This window comes from Pan paniscus, chromosome 13 (assembly GCF_029289425.2).
Source record: "Pan paniscus chromosome 13, NHGRI_mPanPan1-v2.0_pri, whole genome shotgun sequence".
In the NCBI taxonomy this organism is placed as follows: Eukaryota; Metazoa; Chordata; class Mammalia; order Primates; family Hominidae; genus Pan; species Pan paniscus.
In genome coordinates this window covers 93626319-93647959 of record NC_073262.2, presented here as the reverse complement: position 1 = coordinate 93647959, position 21641 = coordinate 93626319, and the positions used below count along the sequence as shown (strand labels likewise).

At 38.5% G+C, this 21641-nt stretch overlaps 1 protein-coding gene across 2 annotated transcripts in view; it reads right to left on the bottom strand.

Annotated features, from left to right (window-relative positions):
- Positions 1-494: 494 nt before the first annotated feature.
- Positions 495-21641, bottom strand: part of GLS (glutaminase) — an 84979-nt gene continuing 63832 nt past the window's right edge. For both annotated transcript variants that reach the window (XM_008950618.4, XM_063595500.1), the window contains 4 exons: positions 12364-12425; positions 11358-11434; positions 11200-11263; positions 495-3209 (listed from right to left, as the gene is read on the bottom strand). In XM_008950618.4, coding sequence (XP_008948866.2) covers positions 3053-3209; positions 11200-11263; positions 11358-11434; positions 12364-12425 — 360 coding nt within the window. In that variant the 3' untranslated portion in view covers positions 495-3052. The remainder of the gene's footprint in view (positions 3210-11199; positions 11264-11357; positions 11435-12363; positions 12426-21641) is intronic.

Below are 21641 nucleotides of genomic sequence, written 5' to 3'. Positions count from 1 at the left end.
AACCCCTGGCCTGAAAGGAAAGAGTGCTCTGAAGACCAGGGATTTCTGGCATTGGAAACGAATGCTATTCCCACACAGAATAAATTAGGAGCTGAGGTTTACTGGTTGGTCACACTCAGATTCTAGTGTGGCAGTACTAGCTTCAACTCTCTAAATAAATTTCAAGGCTTTGTGAAAATAACCTCTCTTCTCATTCAAGGGTATGTTTACTGGTTCCATTCAACAAATATTTACTGAGCACTTCCTAACTGTAAAAGGATAGTGTTTGCATCTAGGGGACTAGAGACATGCCTGCACATCCCTCACCTTCAAAGATGAACTCTACACAGGATTCTTGTCCTAGTCATTGTGGTAACCCCATCTGACACCTTGTGTAGTACCTAGCTTTATAGCAGGCATTAGAAATGGATTGGAACCTAACCAGACATGGTCTGTATGCTCAGTGGAGTTCCTGGCTCTTAATTGCTTTAAGAAAATTCATTTTTTCCACACAGTTTTTTTTTGATACATATATTTATTATGCTGTAAAAAGCAACACTACCTGATTGCATTTAAAATAAATGTTTCCCAATTTCAGAATACTTACAACTTGTAGTTTTAAGATTAGATTCACTTTGGGAGGTTTTAGAAGCAAATACATTCATAGCTGTGTAATCCCCAGGAAGAATCTAAATCTGACATCAGGTCATTCAGTCCCTGCCAGACAGACAACAGCATCAAATGGTCAACAGCTAATCCAGCTCTGCAGCTAAAGGGCAGTTTCGGGCAGCAGTGGGGTATAGCACATTACCAAAGATGAGACCAGCAAAAACAACAATGTGTATAAAGCTTTAAATTAACATGATCATATAGAGCACTCAGGATACAGAAAAAGCACATATGATACTAAAGCCAAAACAAAAAGATCTTTGGAGTTTACTGACGGCAGCAGTTAATAGCACAGTCAACAGCATTTAAATCAAATATATTATTACCAGCCAACAGCAAACAGCCCGAGCAGGAATCGGCACATAGTCATAAATAACATCAGGGGTAAATAACGGCACATTTAATTAAACAACAAAGATTTTACAGAATGGTTTTGATCTGAAAAAAGATGAAAACTCTCTTTGTTCCCAAATAATGGTTAGAACCTCTTTTTATTATAGAAAAGCCTCAAAATCATTGGTAATCTTCAAGTCACACAATTCAATTGTCTTGTTTCATTTTAGTCACACAAAGCGGGCTGCTCTTTGAATAAAGTTATCTTGCTTGATTTCAGTTAAAACGTGTCTACCCTGTAATATCTTTGGGGATAATGCTGCTCCTGTGCAGCATCTTACAAATGCTACCTGTCTCCATGGCTTGCTAGATCCAGGGGGTAGGAAACTGCTCACTCAGCATCCTCCCCATGGATGCTCAAGCATGGGAACAGCTTCGGGCCTGGTGCAGCTAAGGAACATTGGCCGTGGTTTCACCAAAGGAGGTGCCATCTAGGTAATGGGAGGGCAGTGGCAGGAGCCACTGGCTTAGACTGGAAGTGAAAATGAAAGCACCTGGAGGCTGCTGGAGTGAGGTGCCATCAGGCATGTAAAGTTTAGAAGCAGCAGAGTGTGCTCATAGAAAAAGAAAAAAAAAAAGAATTTGCTGTATGTGATAACAACTAACATTCATGTACTTGAGCTCATTTCACTAAACACAGCTTCAGAGAAGTCCATTTGTGTGCATGTGTGTGTGTGCTTAATATCAGAAATCCTCACTAACATGCCACTTTATCTCGAGGTATGACAGGATAAAATGTATGTGTAACTCCTAGAAAATCCTGTTCTATCTGTTTTTTGAAGCCCCTTTTACCCACTTTCCAAATGAATCCTGAATTACCAACCCAAGACAAAGAATTATAGGTCACAATTTAAAATGAAATGGCCTTTTTCTTATTATTAAACTACAGAGCTCACCAAGAATTACACAATAGAAAATCACAAGAAATCTGGAATGATCCAATGGTCCCCCAAGGAGGACAAATCTCTTGATGCAGACTCTTAATGACAGGCTTGGAAACAAACGTTAGTTGTAGCAGTTCCCATACTTTCAGAATAACTTTGGTAGCTTAGAGCATTTCTGAATTTTTTACCCTAGAAGCTAAAAAAAAAAATCTTCTTAAAGAGCTGCAGTTGCACATCCCCTCGTTTTTTAGACTGATAAACTTGACTAATTTATACTTAGTAATTTTGTCTCTGGTTCGTCTTCTGTAGACAAATGGCAAAGTTCTGATGCCAGAAATAGGAGGCATTTTCTGACTTACTATGGAAAACATAAAAACTGCATAGTATGCCAGCTCTCACTTTCCCAGCTAAAGGAAAGAGGCAGATAGCTAAATGTCTGAGAAGAGAGGCTGGACTAAGGGGATATAGAAAAAGGAAAAATTTTCAAAAGCATTATAACTACATTCACACATATGTTTTGGTCACCAAACATATCTTGAACAGATTCCCTGATAAAGTCTAATCAGAATTGGTCTATCTTACTAACAGTTGTTAACTATTATAGTTTTTTAAGAGTCACGTCATGAAGCTAGGGTGAGAGAGAGACATTTTAAACACACAACCGTAAGTGCATCTAGTTGTTCAAACACTTAAACTAAATTTGTATTTGAAGTCTTGAAAATCAAACTATTTGCTTCTAAAGGCAACCTTGACCCATTTGGACAGACTGTACAACAGAGCTTACTTTATAAATGCATATCAGCAGATCATCACCATAAATTGAAAATTCACAAAACACAAATAAATCATGGAAGACCACACAAGCTAGCATTGGTAACTATTTCTTTTACATCAAATTATACAATGCACGAGGTAATATTGCTCACATTATGGAGGGAGATTGTTTTATTTCTATTTTTTCCCAAAGAGATCAGATTTGTCCTGTGTGCACAATGAAGAAAACTCCAGTAACACTGAAATGACAAATGTAAAATATACATCACTACCAGATAGAAATACACACGTTCTTCATAATCATTTTCCACAATTAAATAGGTAAGTGATTTAAACGTTGGGATTTGAGACCATTACAACAATCCATCAAGATTCTTATGGACGGTTTGATTTTCCTTCCCGTTGTCAGAATCTCCTTGAGGTGTGTACTGGACTTGGTATTCTTGGAGAATTTTAAAGACATCATGGTGTCCAAAGTGCAGTGCTTCATCCATGGGAGTGTTATTCCACCTAAACACGTAGCACAGCATGGACAGGGTCATTAGGTAATTTATGTACAAAGATGATCACCCCACATTCCTAGATTTTAAATGCAGGTTAAATGGCCAAATTTAGCTATTTTAGCAATTTTACAAATAAAAATTAATAATAGAAATGCAGAAAGGGATTTATAATTCAAAAAGTAGTCTCCAAGACAAGTTGGGATATGGAGAGGAGGAGAAAAAGATCTGTGAAAGGATCTTGTTTACACATCCAAGTGCTTATGGAGGGAGCTTTTTAAGGAAAGTCCTTGTGGTGACAGATATAATAGACTGCTCTAGGGTTCCAGAATTTTAGTTTCATGAAAAGCCCAAAGTATCTCTTTTAAAATAAAATGTTCAAAGAAAATTCAGGCATATAACATCCATCACTCTAGCCTTTGACAGAAAATTAGTGTTTGTGTCAATTCAAAGCCACAGTAAGTCTCAGAAGTCTAGAAATAACCATGACCTCATTAGGGCTAAAACACACACTGGAGGAGCAAGATTGGCCCCAAAGGAACTGACATTTTTATCACCTCTGGTAAGGTTGGGAAGCCATGGACTCAATCGGACACTACACCAGAAGAGTAACTCCCCTTTCCATACTAATAACTCCCCTTTCCATGCTTCTGGGGCTGTGCTGTTTAGAGTGATGTAGATGAATATTCAAGGATAAGAAGAAATGAAGAGTTGCCAGAAGTGGTTAATCACTTGCCAGAAGTGGTAAGTCTTTTGCAAGAGGAGAAAGAACTACATAACTCACAGCCCTAGTCAATGACAGGGTACGATGGGTAGTTCCCTTACACTTTACAAACTGTGAAGCCTGTCTTCCTACCCAGTCTCTCTCTGTACTTACATTACAAAATTCTCCATGGCTGATGATCTCTCTTTCTTCATCCATGTGCCACTGGCACCACCTTCCTAGTTTCACTTCTTCCTGTTTCCTTCTTTCCTTTCCATCTCTGTCCTGAACTTTTTACCCGCTTAGTGGAGTCACAATATGGAAACGAAAGGTTTTTAAAACAGTCTCATTTTTTAATATATTTGGATAAATTTTGGTAGCCTGTTTTTAAAATCAGGTAAGTAAAACTTTACATGTATCTTTGTATTTATCAAAAAAAAAAAAAACAGCTGAATTAAGTGACTTTGAATAGGCCTTCATTAGTTTAGGAAGTCAGTGGCTTGAAACAGACTTTTGAGTCATCCTCTACAGTATGTAATTATCTTTCTGGAAAAATGGAATGTCAACTACGTGTTACCTTTTTTACAATTCTTCTTTGAATTAATGAAAAATATGAACTTTAAAGAATACACTAATTTCAGCCAGGTACAGTGATGCCTGTAATCCTATCACTTTGGGAGGCCAAGGTGGGTGCATCACTTGAGGCCAGGAGTTCAAGACCAGAATGACCAACATGGCGAAACCCCTCTCTACTAAAAATACAAAAATTAGCTGGGCGTGGTGGCACACGCCTGTAATCCCAGCTACTCAGGTGGCTGAGGCAGGAGAATTGCCTGAACCTGGGAGGCAGAGGTTGCAGTGAACGAGATCACGCCACTGCACTCCAGCCTGGGCAACAGAGCAAGACTCTATCTCAAGAATTCACGAATTCTGCGCAAACCTATTATAATTTAAGGTGACACTGATTCTATGAAATAGAGAAAAAGACTTGCTTGAATGCCTAGTTATCAAGTTAGTTACTTAGCTCACTTTTTCTTATCAGATGGGTACATCTACTTTCACATTCCTAGAGGCCAATTTAGGGCAAAAAAAATTAATACATATACAAAGCACAGTAATATTTCCAACATGTATTACATAGTGTTTTAGTTGGGATTATAAACACAGGAGGAAAATGCTCTTCAATTTTTTGCTTTAGAAACCTGGGATGGGTATTAAAATTTGGGGAAAGGGAAGAAGACTGTCACCCTAACATGAGGTTTTAGAATACTTCCAATAAAGGAGTTTTTAATCATGGTGCTTTTTTACAACTATAGGAATAAAGTTAGATAACCAAAGTGTTAGCAAACTTACAAAATTGCTAACATTTGTCAGACACTGACATAACTTTTCTGCATTTCTTGCAAGCTAACAGCTGAACCAACAAAACCCAAGCCCTAATTTTAAAAAAGATAGTTGGCCAGGCTCAATGGCTCACACCTGTAATCCCAACACTTCGGGAGGCTGAGATGGGAGGACTGCTTGAGCCCAGGAGTTGGAGACCAGCCTGGGCAACATAATAAGATTCTGCCTCTACAAAAAATAAATAAATAAATTAGCCAGGCATGGTGGTGTGTGCCTGTGATTGCAGCTACTCAGGAGGTTGAGGTGGGAGGATCGCTTGAGCCTGGGAAGTTAAGGCTGCAGTGAACTATGATCATGCCACTTGCACTTCAGCCTGAGTGGCAAGGCAAGACCCAGTCTCAAAAAAAAAAAAAAAAAAAAGTTAAAGCTTAATAAACAGAAACGCAATATAGCTAAAGAGCAATCAACTTGCTCCAAACTTAATACAGCTCCCAGTTCTCAAATGAATCCAAACTCCTAATACATATCAAACCACCATCAAGTATGCATTTTTTTCCCATTCTAAACTTTTATTCTCATTACTCGTTGACTCATATACTCTACTCCAGTACATAATGTCCAAGGATATGAATCTAGAGTTTACTGTACATGTATATGTGTAAGCTGCATTCTTATCCCTTCCCTGACCACTTTGTTGACATCATTTGTTGCAGGATGAATAGCAGTTTGCTATGTCGACCAGGAGAGAGAGGAGAGGAGCAGAATATATTCTAGGCATATTTTTCCCACTATAGATAGAATGCCCTTCTTTTCATTCTGTGCCTTCAGTCTCGTCTCTTCCCCAAAGCACTGATTAAAATTTAACTTCCATGAAGCCTTCTGAAACTGATTCCAACCAAATGCAGAAATTTCAACAAACTCCAATATATTCATTTTAGAGTTAACAGTTTTCTTACACATTTTAGCTTGTTTAGAAGCCTTCCCATTTTGTATGTCTCAATATTGTGAGCAAGTTTGTATGCTGATAAAATTCACATTATTATTAAAAACAACATCAGGCTGCATAAATGTCGAATCCCTGCCAACAATCACTGTCCTCACCAATCACTGGCTTCTTTGCAAATCCTAAGAGAGAACATTCAGTGTTAATTATCATCTTAAAGTTTATGCTTCTCTAAAGGTTTGTCTTATCTACCCTGGGTTGTTAAAAACTCCACGAGGGGTACCAGCAACTGCAAAAACATACAAAATTGTAAAGACCATTGACACTATGAAGAAACTGCATCAACTAAAGGGCAAAATAACCAGCTAGCATCATAATGACAGGATCAAATTCACACATAACAATATTAACCTTAAATGTAAATGGGCTAAAAGCCCCAATTAAAAGACACAGAATGGCAAATTGGATAGAGTCAAGACCCATTGGTCTGCTGTATTCAGGAGATCCATCTCACGTGCAAAGACACACATAGGCTCAAAATAAAGGGATAGGGGAATATTTACCAAGCAAATGGAAAGCAAAAAAAAAAAAAAAAAAAAAAAAAAGCAGGGGTTGCAATGCTAGTCTCTGATAAAACAGACTTTAAACCGGCAAAGATCAAAAGAGAAAAGGGCATTACATAATGGTAAAGGGATCAATGCAACAAGAAGAGCTAACTATCCTAAATATATATGCACCCAATACAGGAGCACCCAGATTCATAAAGCAAGTTCTTAGAGACCTACAAAGAGACTCAGACTCCCACACAATAATAGTGGGAGACTTTAACACCCCACTGTCAATATTAGACAGATCAACGAGACAGAAAATTAACAAGGATATTCAGGACTTGAACTCAGCTCTGGACCAAGCAGACCTAATAGACATCTACAGAACTCTCCACCCCAAGTCAATAGAATATACATTTTTCTCAGCACCACATCGCACTTATTCTAAAATTGGCCACATAATTGGAAGTAAAACACTCCTCAGCAAATGCAAAAGAACAAAAATCATAACAGTTTTTCAGACCACAGTGCAATCAAATTAGAACTCAGGATTAACAAACTCACTCAAAACTGTACAACTGCATGGCAACTGAACAACCTGCTCCTGAATGACTACTGGGTAAATAACAAAATTAAGGCAGAAATAAATAAGTTCTTTGAAACTAATAAGACAAAAGACAAAACGTACCAGAATCTCTGGGACACAGCTAAAGCAGTGTTTAGAAGGAAATTTATAGTACTAAATGCCCACAAGAGTAAGCAGGAAAGATCTAAAATCGACACCCTAACATCACAATTAAAACAGCTAGAGAAACAAGAGCAAACAAATTCAAAAGCCAGCAGAAGACAGGAAATAACTAAGAGCAGAACTGAAGGAGACAGAGACACGAAAAACCTTTCAAAAAATCAATGAATCCAGGAGCTGGTTTTTTGAAAACATCAACAAAATAGACCACTAGCAAGACTAATAAAGAAGAGAAGAATCAAATAGACGCAAAAAAAAAAAAAAATGATAAAGGGGATATCACCACTGATCCCACAGAAATACAAACTACCATCAGAGAATACTATAAACACCTCTATGCAAACAAACTAGAAAATCTAGAATAAAACTGATAAATTCCTGGACACATACACCCTCCCAAGTCTAAACCAGGAAGAAGTCAAATCCCTGAATAGACCGATAACAAGTTCTGAAATTGAGGCAGTAATTAATAGCCTACCAACCGAAAAAAGTCTAGGACCAGACGGATTCACAGCCAAATTCTACCAGAGGTACAAAGAGGAGCTGATACCATTCCTTCTGAATCTATTCCAAACAATAGAAAAAGAAGGAATCCTCCCTAACTCATTTTATGAGGCCAGCATCATCTTGATACCAAAACCTGGCAGAGACACAACAAAAAAAGAAAATTTCAGGCCAGTATCCCTGATGAACATTGATGCGAAAATCCTCAATAAACTACTGGCAAACTGAATCCAGCAGCACATCAAAAAGCTTATCCACCACCATCAAGTTGGCTTCATCCCTGGGATGCAAGGCTGGTTCAACATACGCAAATCGATAAACGTAATCCATCACATAAACAGAACCAATGACAAAAACCACGATTATCTCAATCGATGCAGAAAAGGCCTTTGACAAAATTCAACACACCTTCATGCTAAAAACTCTCAATAAACTAGGTATTGATGGAACGTATCTCAAAATAATAAGAGCTATTTATGACAAACCCACAGCCAATATCATACTGAATGGGCAAAAAACTGGAAGCATTCCCTTTGAAAACTGGCACAAGACAAGGATGCCCTCTGTGACCACTCCTATTCAACATAGTATTGGCAGTTGTGGCTAGGGCAATCAGGCAAGGGAAAGAAATAAAGGGGCCGGGCGCAGTGGCTCATGCCTGTAATCCCAGCACTTTGGGAGGCCAAGGCGGGCAGATTACCTGAGGTCAGGAGTTCGAGAGCAGCCTGGCCAACATGGTGAAACCCCATCTCTACTAAAAATACAAAAATTAGCCGGCTGTGGTGGGCACATGCCTGTAATCCCAGCTACTTGGGAGGCTGAGGCAGGAGAATTGCTTGAGCCTGGGAGACAGAGGTTGCAGTGAGCTGCGGTCTTGCCACTGCACTCCAGCCTGGCTGACAGAGCAAGACTCTTGTCTCAAAAAAGAAAGAAAGAAAGAAAGGTATTCAAATAGGAAGAGAGGAAGTCAAATTGTCTCTGTTTGCAGATGACATGATTGTATATTCAGAAAACCCCATCATCTCAGCCCAAAATCTCCTTAAGCTGATAAGCAACTTCAGCAAAGTCTCAAGATACAAAATCAATGTGCAAAAATCACAAGCATTCCTATATACCAATAATAGACAAACAGCCAAATCATGAGTGAACTCCCATTCACAACTGCTACAAAGAGAATAAAATACCTAGGAATTCAACTTACAAGGGATGTGAAGGACCTCTTCAAGGAGAACTACAAACCACTGCTGAAGGAAATAAAGAGAGGACACAAACAAATGGAAAAACATTCCATGCTCGTGGATAGGAAGAATCAATATCATGAAAATGGCCATACAACCCAAAGTAATTTATAGATTCTATGCTATCCCCATCAAGCTACCATTGACTTTCTTCACAGAATTAGAAAAAAAATACTTTAAATTTCATATATAACCAAAAAAGAGCCCACATAGCCAAGACGATCCTAAGCAAAAAGAAGAAAGCTGGAGGCATCACGCTACCTGACTTCAAACTATACTACAAGGCTACAGTAATCAAAACAGTACGGTACTGATACCAAAATAGATACACAGAGCAATGGAAAAGAACTGAGGCCTCAGAAATAACAGCACACATCTACAACCATCTGATCTTTGACAAACCTGACAAAAACAAGCAATGGGGAAAGGTATTGGGAAAACTGGCTAGCCATATGCAGAAAACTGAACCTGGACCCCTTCCTGTCACCTTATACAAAAATTAACTCAAGATGGATTAAAGACTTAAACATAAGACCTAAAACCATAAGAACCCTAGAAGAAAACCTAGGCAATACCATTCAGGACATAGGCATGGGCAAAGACTTCATGACCAAAACACCAAAAGCAATGGCAACAAAAGCCAAAATTGATAAATGGGATCTAATTAAACTAAAGAGCTTCTGCACAGCAAAAGAAACTATCATCAGGGTGAACAGGCAACCTGCAGAATGGGAGAAAATTTTTGTGATCTATCCATCTGACAAAGGGCTAATATCCAGAATCTACAAGGAAGTTAAGCAAATTTGCAACAACAAAAAAACCCCATCAAAAAGTGGGTGAATGATGTGAACAGACACTTCTCAAAAGAATACATTTATGCAGCCAACAAACATGTGAAAAAAATATCATCATCACTGGTCATTAGAGAAATGCAAATCAAAACCACAATGAGATACCATCTCACACCAGTTAGAATGGCGATCATTAAAAAGTCAGGAAACAATAGATGCTGGAGAGGATGTGGAGAAATAGGAATGCTTTTACACTGTTAGTGGGAGTGTAAATTAGTTCAACCATTGTGGAAGACAGTGTGGTGATTCCTCAAGGATCTAGAACCACAAATACCATTTGACCCAGCAATCCCATTACTGGGTATATACCCAAAAGATTATAAATCATTCTACTATAAAGACACATGCACATGTATGTTTATTGTGGCACTGTTCACAATAGCAAAGACTTGCAACTAACCCAAATGACCATCGATAATAGACTGGATAAAGAAAATGTGGCACATATACACCATGGAATACTATGCAATCATAAAAAAAGATGAGTTCATGTCCTTTGCAGGGACATGGGTGAAGCTGGAAACCATCATTCTCAGCAAACTATCACAAGGACAGAAAACCAAACACTTCATGTTCTCCCTCGTAAGTGGGAGTGGAACAGTGAGAACACATGGACACAGGGAGGGGAACATCACACACCAGGGCCTGTTTGGGGGTCAGGGTAAGGGAGGGATAGCATTAGAAGAAATACCTAATGTAGATGATGGGTTGATGGGTGCAGCAAACCACCATGGCACTTGTATACCCATGTAACAAACCTGCATGTTCTGCACATGTATCCCAGAACTTAAAGTGTAATTTAAAAAAAAATTTTTTTAAATCCATGAGGATAAAATTCCAATTCTTTCTTCCCAAATGCAAAAAAAAATTGTTTTGTTCATACAGTGTATTGACTAATAGTCAAATCAACCTGAAAATTTCTAAATAAGACACCATTCTTAGATAAGAAACAGGAATATGGGAGACAGAATTACCTATCTAGTAGAAACAAAGTTTATTGCCTTTATAAGATATCATAGCAGGTTCAAGAATGTCTTAGTAGGTTGAAATATTATAATCACTTGAATATTACAGTCCTGTATAATAAAATACTGACATATTTAGAAGGTAATATAAGTGCTCACCTGTCCTTGGGGAAAGGGTTTACTTTGCAGGCTTCCAGCAAAAATTTAACAACTTCAACATGACCTATACCGTCCCACCCCCAAAAAAAGAGCAGATTTTAGTACTAAGTAGAAATTAAATCTGGAAAGAAAATAGATAGGAGTAGTTCCTGTATTACCCTCTGCAGCAGCTACATGGAGTGCTGTTCTAGAATCATAGTCCCGCTGTTCCATGTCCATAGCTGACAAAGCAAATCTGAAAATGTGTAAGCACAGCTATTTATTATATATAAAGCAAATTTAATTCACACTGGTAACATTCACTCCATCAGTTCATTTAAGGCCCTGTCAGGTGCCATCCTTCATCAAGCTCATTAATGGGAACTACCGACCTTATTAACCAGTACACAGGTGTTTTGGGTAGATGCCACTTCACCTCTCTCCCTCAGCTTTGCTTTTTTTTAGGTAAGATTAAATGTTAACCATCTCTCACAGAATTAAACTTTATTACATTATTGTTCACAACTTAAGAATTACGGCACAACTGTACCAAGGTTTATGTCTCAGAAGGGCAAGAAACTAATCCCTGTAATAAAGTTGTATGTTTTACTAAGACTCCCATTCTTAAACATTTCACAGTCTACTAGTACTTGTCAGACTTCAAAACAAGGGGGGAAGCACAGACATTTTTCCACTTTGAAAATCAGTTATTTGAGGTATTAATGGGAGAAAAAAAAAGAAAGTAAGTTACAACTCTACACAAAAGACCTTAGATATACAGCAGTATATGGCCTTACTAATCCTGATGATCTGCCAGACACCAAACCCCCCAGCTGCTTCACACACACACACACACACACATATCAAAGATTGGGAATGGAGGGTAGACAGGGAGTGAGAAGGCACTGTCCAATTCCAGTAAGCCACTGGTACTAATTAGCCAGATTAGCTGAACAGTTACTACTTGGGGAAACAGAGATATGGTCTTTTTTATAGGAGGCAGAAAAGGACAAGATTGGAAAGCAGGCCTAAGGCACTGGAAGTGCCTATTTAATAAAAATTTTGTTGGGGTCATTTTTATCAAAGGGAAAGAAAAGTGAGACTTTAACCTTAAAATGGCTGCTCGCCCAGAAGCAACTTCATAAATATCTGTAAAGTGCATGCTAATCCATCCTGTAAACATACCTTCGAAGTGCAGACACATCTCCAGTATATGCAGCAAACAAAAGATTTATCACTGACTTTACCTGTGAAGAAAAGAAAGTTTAGGCATCCTTAGGGGAAAACAAACACATACAACGTCCACCTGTCACTGGCAAGTGATATCCATGTGCTTTGAACACTTCAGCTGAGTCACGTGCAAAAAGTGATCTCAAGGACACTTCCATAGCCAAAAGAACCCACGTGTGTGATACTTTCTTCTTTTAACAGTGGATTGTGAGGGAAAATTCAATAATAAAGATAAGATACACGAGGGAAGGAATGGAATAATATCACTTGGCAGAAGAGAATGGAATTTTGTGAAACTCATACAGTTGGGGCAACTGAAAATTGTTTAGAAGCCTTCCCATTTTCTATGTCTCAATATTGTGAGGAAGTTTGTATGCTGATAAAATTCACATTATTAAAAATTAAATCATGCTATATAAATGTCTAATCCCTGCCAAGAATCACTATCCTCAGCAATCACTGGCTTCTTTGCAAATCTTAAGAGAGAACATTCAGTGTTAACTGTCATCTTAAACTTTACTTCACTGGAAAGACAGCCTTCAGTTCAATGCCCAGGTGGTACAAATTGGGTCATTCTCAGAACTTACGACGCTGCTGTGTTTAAAAGTTTCTCAACTCCAAAATATTAAGTCACCTCTATTAAGTGCTCCAAGATTTCAAAGTGTATCTACTTTTGACAGTTACCCACTTTCCTTTTCTTATAGTTAAGAGGAAAAGTCTAGTTATTTGAAAAGCCATTGGATTTTGGTCTGCTTTCATAAAGACTTTATCCATCCCTATCTATGAGAAATTAAACTATTGATCATAGAATATTTGTAAATACTTCATAAATTCCCCATTTTGTCTTACACTTTGCAACTTCAACATTCATATTGATGACTCAACTGATACTGGACTCAATGGTAGAAAACAAGTTTAACTGGGGAATGGAAAGTAACCCAGCTCTCCACCAACAAAGCCACAGCCTGGAACTGTGCTTCAAGATCTTAACCCGGACATTCTCCCTTTCCAGTATGGCTTCCCCCTTCCAAAACCCATGAACCTTCCAAATTAACTGGAACTGACCATTGCTGCAGTTCTCTAATTCATCATTTTCAAAGTGTAATTTGCAGAAACTAGTCCGTAAGATGGCCCATGAAAATAAGGATCCTGTGTTTGTATACGATCTTAAAATATTAAATCCCCCTCTTGGAGATTCATGAGCATATGTAAGACTCTGTAAAGGTCTGCAGTACCGGAACTTAACTAGCTGAGCACACCCCCAAAATACTACTATTCCTATTTGTGTTGATGCCACTCCAAAAAACTTTCCACTTAGTCCTTTAGCTTCCCTTCCAGCCATCCTTTTCTATTCCTGCCCAGAGTCCAGAACAGTTTTCTTAATGGGGAATGGGGGTGGAACAAAGAACTGAAGAACATCACCCAGAATGTTCTAAAAACATACATAAACATCTCTCCCATTTCTTGTTGTCCTACTCCTACACCTCAATCCGATACATTTTAGGGAAAGGAGGTAAATGCATAGAGTTTGTTGTTTTTTATAGAGATGGGGGTCTCACTATGTTGGCCAGGCTGGTCTTGAACTCCGGGCCTTAAGCAATCCTTCTGCCTTGGCCTCCCAAACTGTTGGGATTACAGGCATGAGCCAACATGCTCAGCCCATAATTTTGTTTAAAGTCTCCAGGTGACTTTGATATGCACTTTTCTGGGTTATAAACCACGGTTTCAGGTGTCCTTAATGTCTTTCTTTTTTAATGGGGTCAACTCTGAATTCTCAATTCCCTTTTTGCTCTTGGACCGCAGAATACTGACTGGCTATTACAGATTATTCTCCATATTTCCACCTGGTCTCTCATTACTGCTTGACAATTTTTTTTTCTTGTTGGTTCCCGCCATACTTTCTTCAGGCCTTTAATACCAGTGGAGACCCCTAAAAACAGACAGAAGATCCTAACTACAACTTTGCTAAAAAGACAAAAAACTGTTTTCATCGCTCAAAGTAAAAAGCTTCCTCATTTTTGAGACTACTTTTTATCTATTCCTTCAAACACTTATCCTCTAGATGCCCTGTTCTTGTTCCCTCACTGATCCCCTTTGTTTCTAGCATCTTTAACTTTTCCTCTTTCATTGGTTCTCTCAGTTTACCTTAAAACAGACACAATTTCATCCTATTTTTAAAAAGCAACACTTGACCCTATTGTTCTCCCTTCAGCGCTTATTTCCTGAAAGTATATTTTTAATTCCCTGAAAATTACCTTCACACTCATTGTTACCTCTAAACAGTGCTCTCCAAAGCTCCAGCAGCTTCCTAAGCCCTGATTCCTTCAGATCCCCTCAGCACCCTCCACCCTCTCACGACTTGCCTTCCATGCTGCTCCATCACCCTAATCTTCCTCCTGTTTGCTGCTTTGCAGATTCATTACCCACTTTCCACTGCCAAATAATAGTCCCAAGGCAGTCCAATCTTCTTGTTTTTCAATATAATGTCCCTCAAAGAATTCATCTATTCCTCTGGGCACACTGACTTCTCCATCTTTAATCTAAATCTTTCCCCTAAGCTCCAGTCCTACAGCTCCACTTGATAGTCACTTCAAACTCAAAAACAGCAACAGTCCTGCCGGCTTCTCACCCTGGCTCCAGTTCATAGCCATCTGCCTACTTGACATTGCTTCCAGGACTTTTAATGGGCATCTCAGACTTATACCCAAAATGGAATTTGCTTTGCCCTGTCTTCTGCCACTCACAGTCAGCTCCTCTTCTAGTCTCCCCAGTTTGGGGATGACACTACAATTCACCCACTTGCTCAGGCCACAAACTCAGGAGTCATCCAGTGCTGCTGCATTCACTTATACAGGTTGAGTCCTTCACAAGGATGCCTGGCCACAGGGCCAACACGGGTTACCAGCCCACGCTCTTCCCACCAAGGTGTCCTAGCACCCAGGTACATGTGCTGGGAGGAAGGGAGCTTCTTTACCCAGTGGTGCTGAGAAGTGCTTCTGCTTCTGGCCAGAGACAGAATTAGCTTTTTCTAATTCAGACAAATTCACCATACAGACCATGGGGGGTAGTCCTTGATTCTATTCTTTCTCTCACAGCCCACATCTAGCTCATCAATAAATCCTCTTTCCTGCAAAATATGTTTGGAATCCTATCACTTCTCACCACCTCTATCACTATTGCCTTAGGCCTCATCTGAACCACCACCTTATCACCTCTGCTGCCATAGGGATCTTTTAAAAACATCAAGGAACTCCCGTGCCTTTTCATCATATCTAAAGGAAAATCAAACTCTTTACCATGGCTTTCAGGACCCTAAAGGCTCTATTCCTGGTTACACTGCACATATCATTCCTACCACTCTTCCCTTTCCAGCTCTACTCCATTCAGAACGTCTGGCTGGTCTCAGGCACTCAAGGCCTACAACTGGCTGCTAGAGATGCTCCCCAGGCTGTCAGGAGGCTCCCTCTCCCCCTCCCTTTGGGTAGGTCTCCATTCAAATGTTCTCTCAAGACTCTAAAACACTCTCCTCTTTTCATCACTCCTTATCCCTTACCTTGCTTTTCCCCTTCTCATATATATATTGTATTGTTAACTATATCCTTTTTAACTATATTTGTTATATATAACTATATATAAAGTATATATATTTTTATATATACTTGTTTTTTGTCTCTCTCATTAAATATAGGCTCCATGTGGGCAGAGACCACTTGTCTTTCTGTTCCCCACCGTAAACTCAGTGTCTATCACACATAATAGGTGCTCATTAAATATCTATTGACTAAGTGAATATTCTCCCTCAAGGCATCAAATATTCAATTTTGGGTATTAAATTGTAAAATTAATTCCTCTATCGGCCCCCAACCCTGCATTTTTTTTTTTTGAGACAAGGTCTCACTCTGTCACCCAGGCTGGAGTGCAGTGGCAAGATCTCGGCTCATACAACCTTCGCCTCTCGGGTTCAAGTGATTCTCCCACCTCAGCCTCTGGAGTAGCTGGGATTACAGGCATGTGCCCCCACTAATCTAATTTTTGTAGTTTTTGGTAGAGACGGGGTTTCACTAGGTTGGCCAGGCTGGTCCCAAACTCCCGACCTCAAGCGATCCGCCTGCCTCAGCCTCCCAAAGTGTAGGGATTACAGGTGTGAGCCCCTGTGCCCAGCCCATCTCCCTTAACTTTTACATCTTTGAATATCATTACAAGATTTATTCAATCATTAACTGATGCCTCTGCTTCTGGTCCTTCTTCCACCCTCCAAAACCTCTCCACATACTTCTAATCATATTCTCAAAACATTGCTCTAATCACTACAGGTTTCTAAGCAGCGGAGTATCAAGAAACCCAAAATCATTCCTGATAACATTTAAGTTCTTCAGCCTTGTGTTCAAGGTTCTTCAGTCCAGCTAACTTAATTTTTCTTCTCAACCTCAATAGAGCAAAATTGGTCTTACTGCCCTTGTTTTTGTCTTGGTGTCTATGCTCTTCTCTTTAAGAACACCCAGATTCCTAATCAAATCCTTCCCTTCCCTCAAAGACTAGCCCGAAAGTCCCTTCCTTGCTGTCAGTCTTCCCCAGGCCATCCCAGCCCAGCATTCATTATCTATGTAGCTTATTGCCAGCTGCCCACACAGTGCCCTGTGACAGCATGTGCTAGGGACAGAGTCAATTAGATACCTCCACTCCCACCACAACCCTGGATCTACCTCCTGCTTCCTCCCACAGTGCATACTATTCTCCTGAAATCATTTTTCCCCACCCATTTCTCACTGATACGTTATTCTTACCCATTCCTGTGAACTCTGCTCCAATCTCTTAAATCAAAAGTAATCTCCATCTACCTTTGCTGCACTATGGCACTATAACACATGACCACATGGAGCATTTGTGTGTCTTACTTCCCCCACCACTAAGAAAAATCCAAATTCCCCTGTATATACCATTAATATATTAATTACCCAGTTATTATTTTTAAAACTATGTTGGTACTTCTAAGCAATAAAGCCTCATCTGTTTCAGTGACTGGATATAAGAACTACACATTCCCCTTTAAAATTTTGAATTTAGACCATGCTCGTTTGAAGAGATTTTATTATAGTATGTGTGTAGCACTTAGTCACTTCATTATTCAACATTTCAAACGTTCTAAAAGTCCATTTCTTATTAATAAGACCCAAAATAGAAGATTTTAGAATATACTTGGTTTATTCAGAGTATATTGTTATTCAAAAGCATGAGAAAAAAAAATCAGGAAACTTTAATGTACAAAGGCTTTGTAACTAATCAGAAGGGAAAAACACTAGCTCGCCTTAATAAAATTATTAAAGACTAACATGGAAGTTTGGTATTCTTCCCATGAAAACAAAAGGCTAGCTATGGAGCTGGATTTAGTCCAAACCAGAAGATAGGTGCTTGAACACAAAGTGAGTGTAATTCTCTCCAAAACAGAAAAACACTAGGAGGCAGCCCATGCACAGGCACTATTTAAAAGCAAAACCACAAATGCCTCTTCTTTCTAGCATCAACAGCCCCCTATACTTTTAAGTTTACATAAATTATGAAATGAGCTGTGGGTAGAATGCCACAAAAGAAAATGAAACTAGTTTAACACTTTTGAGACAACAGATGGAGTATTTCATTTAGGGACAGTCTGCTTCCTGGTCTGTTAAAGAGCGCCACGAGTATTTCCAACTAAGCTGACACACCCTCTGGAATGCCTATCATAGCAAACAAACTGAAGGAGAGGGGCACTCTAGAAGATCAGTCATCCACCTCCACACCAATACTTGGCAAAGGATGTAGGTGTGCTAACCATTGATCAAAGCTCATTCCCCTATTTCCCCACTGGATACTTGAGTTACATTGATTTTAAAATACCTGTCAAGGAGGCCAAAGTCCAGAAAATAATGGGTTAACAGTAAATGCCAGAGGCATGGAAGCTATGTTTTGATAAATAATTCCTTACTATAAAGAAACAGACTATACACAGCCGCAATAATAGCTATTAAATTAAGGGCTCTGATGTTTAATGTATACCTCCCCATGGCAAAGAGACACTGCACCTGGGCAGAGAGCCATTAAAATTTATAAATTAACTGTTAACAGTTTCCCCTTCATCTTGTAGATTTTCCAGCACTACTGCATTTTTCTTATCAAGTCTCTTTATCAGAATCTGCCCGAACCAGACAATCTTATCTTAGTTTATTTGTACAAAGTCATGACAACAGTGGGACAAAAAATGTTACAGTTCACATGAGTTCACTTAACACTGGCATGCTTGGCATAGCAAATCTCACTTTTTTCCAAAACAGCTAGAAGCAGGTGGGGAGTGTATCAGTTTTACACATCTAAAACATGGCATTCCTAAGTCTTTAATTCTATCATTATCCTACTCAGTTTGAGCTTGTTTAAAGGTTGAGTTGTATGACTTCTGTAAATGCCCTAATAATTCTGTACTTATGAGTAAGCAGCAATTATTAGAATTATATACTCACATTACTCTGTATTTATATAGTGGATGACCCTAAAACATTCAACATTTTAAACAGTTATAGTTGTTTTTAAAAATCCCTGACAGGCTGGTTATAAAATATGTTGATAGATATATTTTATTTATTACTACCACTGAGATTAAGGACCCTGGCTCAAGGTCACACAGCATATGAATTAGTGATGGAGCTTGAGGAGAACTCAGGTATTTGGATTCCCAATTCTGTACAACTAGACCATGATGATGTGAGTCCTTAATAGATCTCAGATTGTTATCCAAAGCACAGAAGGAAACCAACGGATTAAATATCAATTTAGCTCTAATCCATAAAAGTTCTTTACTAAATATTGGAAGGAAGCCTAGATGGGACCAAAGCGGGAGGGGAGAAAAGGAAGAAAGGGAGAAGATGGAGGGAGGGAGAGACGGAGGAAAAATTGGTTCACTGGTTTTACACTTTACTTCAACTATTTAATTTCTAACTCCATTACCAACTGCCAAACCAAAATTTCCTCTGTTTTTCATCTTTAGTTTCTGTCTTCATATAAATATGAATTCAGCCTGTTTGGAACTGCTATAATGAAAAAAAAAAGCGGGTAACTGAAAAAACATCCTTCTGTTTCTACCACCTCTAGTTTGAGATAAGCTGCTCTCATTTCCAGCTCAGTACAGTATCTGTTGTCATGGAATAGATACTTTTCTTCATCTGTTAAATAAACCATCATGACTCCAGATCCAATTTTGTTTTAAAGGCTTCACTCCAACTTGGCAGATTATAGTCTTTAAATGAAAATAAGCTTTCAGCCTGCTTTTATATTTTCTTAAGGTCAAATTGAAGCATACTACCTATTATACTGTGGCTAAAGAAAAATTTTAAGTTGCCATCATATGTAAATTAATCACCTTGCCCAAGGGTAAAAATAAACCTGTGTATTGTGTATGTGATCAAAGATATTTCCTCTTTCCTTTACTACTGAGCTTATTTAATATTTGTAAGGATGTGCAAAAAAAATTATAGTACTTTTGTAATTAGACAGTCTGAGTATGAGGCCACATATTCCTAAGCTTTCCAAAGATTTACTGAGACACAGTTATTAATATACTATATATAGACAAAACTAATCCAAACTGATATGATTCGGAGGGTTGGGGAAAAAAATCCTTTATAGGAATAGAAATTCAATAAATTCATGCCCATATTTCCAAACTTACACAAATGCAGGAGGTTCTCATATAGTAATTTCAATAGAGAGGAATAAATCAAATAGCAAATTTTACTATAAAGGAAAGAAGCTCTGTTTTACAGAAATTTCACTTTAAAAATACAACTTCAAAATGGTAGCTCCAAGAACTGCATTCTGTTCTCGACTTTGCTAAGTAATAAACTCCCTTAAAAGCATACAATTTTCAATTTTTTTTTTTTTTTTTTTTGAGACAGGCTCTCGCTCTGTTGCCTAGACTGGAGTGCCATGCTGCAATCATGGCTCACTGCAGCCTTGACCTCCCAAGCTCAACTGATCCTCCCAACTCAGCCTCTTGAATAGCTGGGACCACAAGCATGTGCCACCAAACCTGGCTGATTTCTTTGTTATTTTTTTGTAGAGACGGGGGTCTCACTATGTTGCCCAGGCTGGTCTCGAACTACTGGGCTCAAGCAATCCTCCTGACACCCTCCCAAAATGCTGGGATTACATGTGTGAGCCACCATGCCTAGCCTCAAAATTTTTCAATGACTAGTTTAATCTGAAATAATTTCACTCATTTGTAAACTAAAAAGTCATAATCATGTCAAAAAATCTGACAACCTATGAAGACAAAAAATTAAAGATTATATATTACTTACAACAAAATAGTTAATATGAAGCACCTACTCTCTCGACTCAGCTAAGTGCTCCAAATATTATTTCTGTTATTAAAGGACAGGAAACATTTAAATAACTTCAGCAAGGTATCAGAGCTGGTAAGTGGAAGAACAAGGGCTCAAACCCAGTCTGGAAGATGCCAGGGCCAGTGCTTGCAACTACTAACTATCTACTGGGTCAAGCGATTTCCTAACAAAACCTGGGACTTCCTCAATAATACAATACCAAGACAGAAATATGTTGTGATAGGAAATCAGAAAATAGCAACAAAGAAACAATTTATATAGAAATCAGAGATATTAATTTTATACTGAGGTGCTACCCAAAGGTGTTTTTTAAATGAAGGGAAAATAAAAGAACAAAAGAAATAATTAAATTTGATATATCAATATCACAAATGACAAATAGAAAAAGTTATTACCTTTATTCTTTGCATTTAAAACTTTAAAAATGAAATGTGAGTTGGGTGAATGTGAATAAAAGCAAATATGACTGTTACGCCACTGGCAGCAAATAAATAACTTCTTTTCTCAGTGGCATATTATTCCAGTAAACACCAATGAATGGTCTAAAAAGATACCAATGAGGTCATAAGCATCCAATTATAAAAGTAGCTAACAATATATCTTTGTGTGGTCTGAAAAACAGCACTCCTAATCAATAAGCCAGAAAGCACAAGAGAAGAAAAATAGCAATGAGCAAAGACAAAGGCAGCTACTCCTCCAAAGAACAAAACTGCAGACCTTAAGCATATTTGTATTGCAGAGACAACTATCAAAGTTTCTCATTCACTATCTTTCTGGTCTTCTCCTACTATTATACAAACAAGTTTTTGTAAAAGTTCATGAACGTTAGTGAATATTACATTAGTGTGTTAGGATAGAGGA